This window comes from Sinocyclocheilus rhinocerous, unplaced genomic scaffold (genome assembly GCF_001515625.1).
Source record: "Sinocyclocheilus rhinocerous isolate Xijiao unplaced genomic scaffold, SAMN03320098_v1.1 scaffold5705, whole genome shotgun sequence".
NCBI classification, from domain to species: Eukaryota; Metazoa; Chordata; class Actinopteri; order Cypriniformes; family Cyprinidae; genus Sinocyclocheilus; species Sinocyclocheilus rhinocerous.
The window spans coordinates 11,721-15,679 of NW_015641486.1; the positions used below are offsets into that span (position 1 = coordinate 11,721).

Here is a 3,959-nt window from a genome sequence, read left to right on the forward strand (position 1 = left end):
GGCCCTCTGCCATCAGAAGGAAATGATGAAGAGGTCCTTCAGGTGGAGAGTGCGAAAGTGGTTCACAAAAGCAGATACTCCCAAAACAACACATGCTAATTCTGCAATAAAAGGATCTCTCAGCTGTTGGTGTTCTGTCAGTATGTAAGTCCAGAATGTGGACACATTAGAAAAGAGTCAACTGCATGTACTGGGTTTTGTTAGTCTTTGATGATGTATTTTTCCTACAGCACAGCCTGTGTTCTCTCTTTAGCCTTCTCTTCTTCTCGTCGATTCATGGCCTGGATTACCGCCATCTCTTTGGCCTCTTTTTTCTGGTTTCTCGCCTCAAACAGCAGCCTGGCAGGCACAGTAAAGAATAATACTAGCATTGCATTGATCATTGCTGACAGTGCTTGTCCATCACAACTTACTATTAAAGAACTACTGAAGGAATATTCTAGATTTAAAGATCACCTCAAGGGGCCGATGTGAAATCACATAACAGGTTGAATATTACTTTATTTTTATTCCCCCATTATTGAACACTTTCACTCACAGATTTAATCAAATCTGACTGTGAATAATAATAATAATGATAATACAAATACTAATAATAATTACTACTATTATTATTATTTTTTTATTGTCATAAAAATATGAGCTGCAAATATCTGCTTTTTAACCCTCTAGAATGTGTTGACCCATGCATGGATTCCTATTATAAGTGCATTAAACGTTCAAGTTGATATATGGACACTTAGGACTGTGTTGAAATTATTTAGTTGTAATGACACTTGCCCCCACTTTTAGTTTCAAACCAGGAAATGCCAAAACATTTTTTTAAATAGATATAGGTGGTGAAACAGTGGTCATATTTTTAAATGAAAATTTGAAGTCTTTCTATTGATGTGTATCAGACAAATTTCCATGTGCATAGTGAAATGTGGATGTTTATGTTTATGTTTTGTGCCATCAAGGGGTTTAAAGGAAAATTAAGTCAAATGAGCCCTTTACCCCAGTGCGCCTCTAACCCAATTGTGCCCTATAGACTGGTTAAGTTAATGCTGCAAATGACAGTAAACAAAGAAAGTGGTCACCGGTGACCTCCTGCATGTTAACAGGTCAGAGCTGAATGTAACACCTGTTTTTGATGATCCTCTGCACAATGCCATCAGTGGTGAGACTGCTTCCACTATCCATTGTTTGCAATATTCCCATTTTCCTGGGTACCTATGTGTGGAAAACATGCACAGATTATAAAACAGAAGTGTATTGTGTTGGCATTTTGAGTAATTATCATTGTGACACTCACAGCATATGGGTCTGATCCATCTCTGTCTGGAAACACTTCAGTTTTCCCATGGCACACCAGGTCTACCTACACCATGGGGACAGTGTATTACTCTATGGCCATGTTTACACATCAGAATATGGTTTACCTAAGTTATCAGTTATGTTCCCACACAAATCGGTTATTACCAAGAGTAACTGCATTCTATAACCGAACTGACTCCCTTAAATTTTCAGGATTCTCAACTGAAGTTTTGACCTACATGACCTTTACCTCCTCATGTAACTCTACAATACAGATGTGCCCGAACCTGATTACCACAGATAATGGCTTCAAATCGAGAAATGAATTCTACCAAATAATAGTAAAATAATATTCAACAAACACAGTCACTCCTCGTGTTTGCTGGATAACAGGTGATTTAGAGATATTATGTAAACTCTACAAATGAAATGAGCGCAGAAACCAAAGCTTGACATGCCAGAAAAAAAAATTGTGGCCACAAATCAAGTATCTGTCTGATCTGAATCTCTAATCGGCTATATTATACAGAGTAAAATTGTATTTATTTTATTTTATTTTATTTTTTATTTATTTTATTTAACATTTAGTTTTATTGTTTTAATTAGAAGATATTGAAATCAATTTTATAATATAAAAAAAGAATAATTTTATAGTTATACAAGGTGTACAGTAAATACTGTTGTCAGTCCTAAATACTGTCTGTGTGAACATGGCCAAATGAGACGGCATGACTACTGGCCACAGTTTTTATGCTAATGGTCAAAAGCCGGTGTTATATCTAACTCTGTCAAACAGGTCTGACAAAAGTCAAGAATCAGATTCACCACAGTGTAAGAGTGTTTACCTTGAAATGTTCCAATAAGTCTTTTGTGACAGCATATGGTGCTCCTATAACAACCTCAGAGACATACTGGGAGATTTGAAAATAAAGAAATTCAAATCAAACTATTAATAACAAACATATCAAGACATAAACGGGCATGAACTGCAATGCAATGCAAGATCAATCCTCACTTGACAGGCCAGCACACTCAGAGTCCTCTCATGGATGTTCATGATGGGATAGTTTTTCCCCTTGTAACGATTCACCTCCTAGAGTGATGATAATAAAACAAAGAAACATGCAGTTCCTCCTTCTTTTCTCACATCTCTTATGTCCTTTCAAAAACAATGAGCATCATGCTCAACCAAGAAAATTAAAATTTATATTTCCTGTAGATATTTCCTAAGATTTTCCTGTATTCAGCTTACCTGATCAAAGTGCAAACCCACAATAACATATGGCTTCTCTGAAAGCTGGGACACTGCATCCAGGAAATCCACATGGCCAATGTCTGAATTGCATCAGGTCAAAGAGGACAACATTAATATTGTTTTACTTGCGTTCTCAGAAAAAGCAAAGAATGCAGGGGTCTCAAGGGCAAAACAATACAGTATGTACATTCACAAATCAAGTACGAAAAAGGCTGGAGTCGGAGTCAAGGGAAACTCCAGCCATGGCGATGCTGGAGGATGGTGGGCTGAGGGCGAGCAGAGGGGCTGCCAGACGACAGCGGAGGAGGAGGCAGGAGCGGGGGGGAGGGCGGGCATTTGTGAGCCTCTGGGCTTTCAGGCCAGAACTAAGGAACGGGAGCCCTCTCCTCTTCGGTGTGGCACAGTCACTGCGCCATACACAGCTCACCCTCAGCTGCGGTGCAGGGGGCGGAGCTTCTCTCCGCGCTCACACCGTCCGCGGCTTTCTCCCTCGTGCTGGGCGTTGTTGCCGGTGCTGTGCCCATTTTCGACTCCCTGCCAAATTATTACCCCCCTCGTTGAAATCGCTACCTGATTCTGCTCTCCATCAGCGGTGGGCTCAGGCATGCGCTCCGCATAGCGGGGAGATGGTGGGCTGGGCACTGGGTCCGGAGTGGCACTGGTCTTGCCAGTGTCCACTCCACAAAGGCGGCAAAGTTCGCTCGAGGACCATCTTCGGACAACGGCACTCTGGGTACTCCGGACGGGTGAGGGGATCCATGGATAACACAACGGAAACAAAACACTGAGGGAAAAAAAATGGAAACAAAAACGGAGGGTAGACACACGGAGGTAACTGTTTCGGTCGGGTCTTCTGTCACAATACGCTGGAGCAAGAGAACGAGGAAACGAGGAGACGTGGAGATTTAACAAAACGAGAGTCTTTAATAATCCAACATGGAGACACAGAACACAAGGAGGACGTTCAAGACCCGACAAATACAAACTGAACAGACTGGAACATTTAAACACAGGGCAATCAGGGGAACACAGGTGCATGGAATCAGTCAATTAACTGGGACATGGAACACATGGGGAGGGTAAACACAAAAAAACAGTCCATAATCCTGACACACACACTGTATGTGTCACGAATCCGGTCTATGAACTTCCGTTCACTCACCACCAGAGGTCACCCGCTCACTACATTGACTCTCACACTACACAGACTGTTACACATCACCCTGGACTACATTTCCCATGCTCCATTGCACTAATTACAATATCACCTGAAACCATTCACACACAGCTGCTACCAATAACACACAATATATAAATCAGTCTCACACCACCATTCAACGCTGAGTATTGTTTAGCGCATATCACTCACCTAGCGATAGCTACTCTACGGAGCCATTTCTAGTTTTCA

General features: G+C 41.3%; 1 protein-coding gene across 1 annotated transcript in view; it reads right to left on the minus strand.

Moving 5' to 3' along the window:
- Positions 1–223: 223 nt before the first annotated feature.
- The window catches only part of LOC107755133 (ethanolamine-phosphate cytidylyltransferase-like), a gene marked incomplete at its 5' end in the record, with an annotated part of 11,994 nt that continues 8,258 nt past the window's right edge, over positions 224–3,959 (minus strand). Inside the window, 6 exons of the mRNA XM_016571836.1 lie at positions 224–339; positions 1,124–1,212; positions 1,295–1,360; positions 2,142–2,207; positions 2,312–2,389; positions 2,549–2,631. Coding sequence (XP_016427322.1) covers positions 225–339; positions 1,124–1,212; positions 1,295–1,360; positions 2,142–2,207; positions 2,312–2,389; positions 2,549–2,631 — 497 coding nt within the window. The remainder of the gene's footprint in view (positions 340–1,123; positions 1,213–1,294; positions 1,361–2,141; positions 2,208–2,311; positions 2,390–2,548; positions 2,632–3,959) is intronic.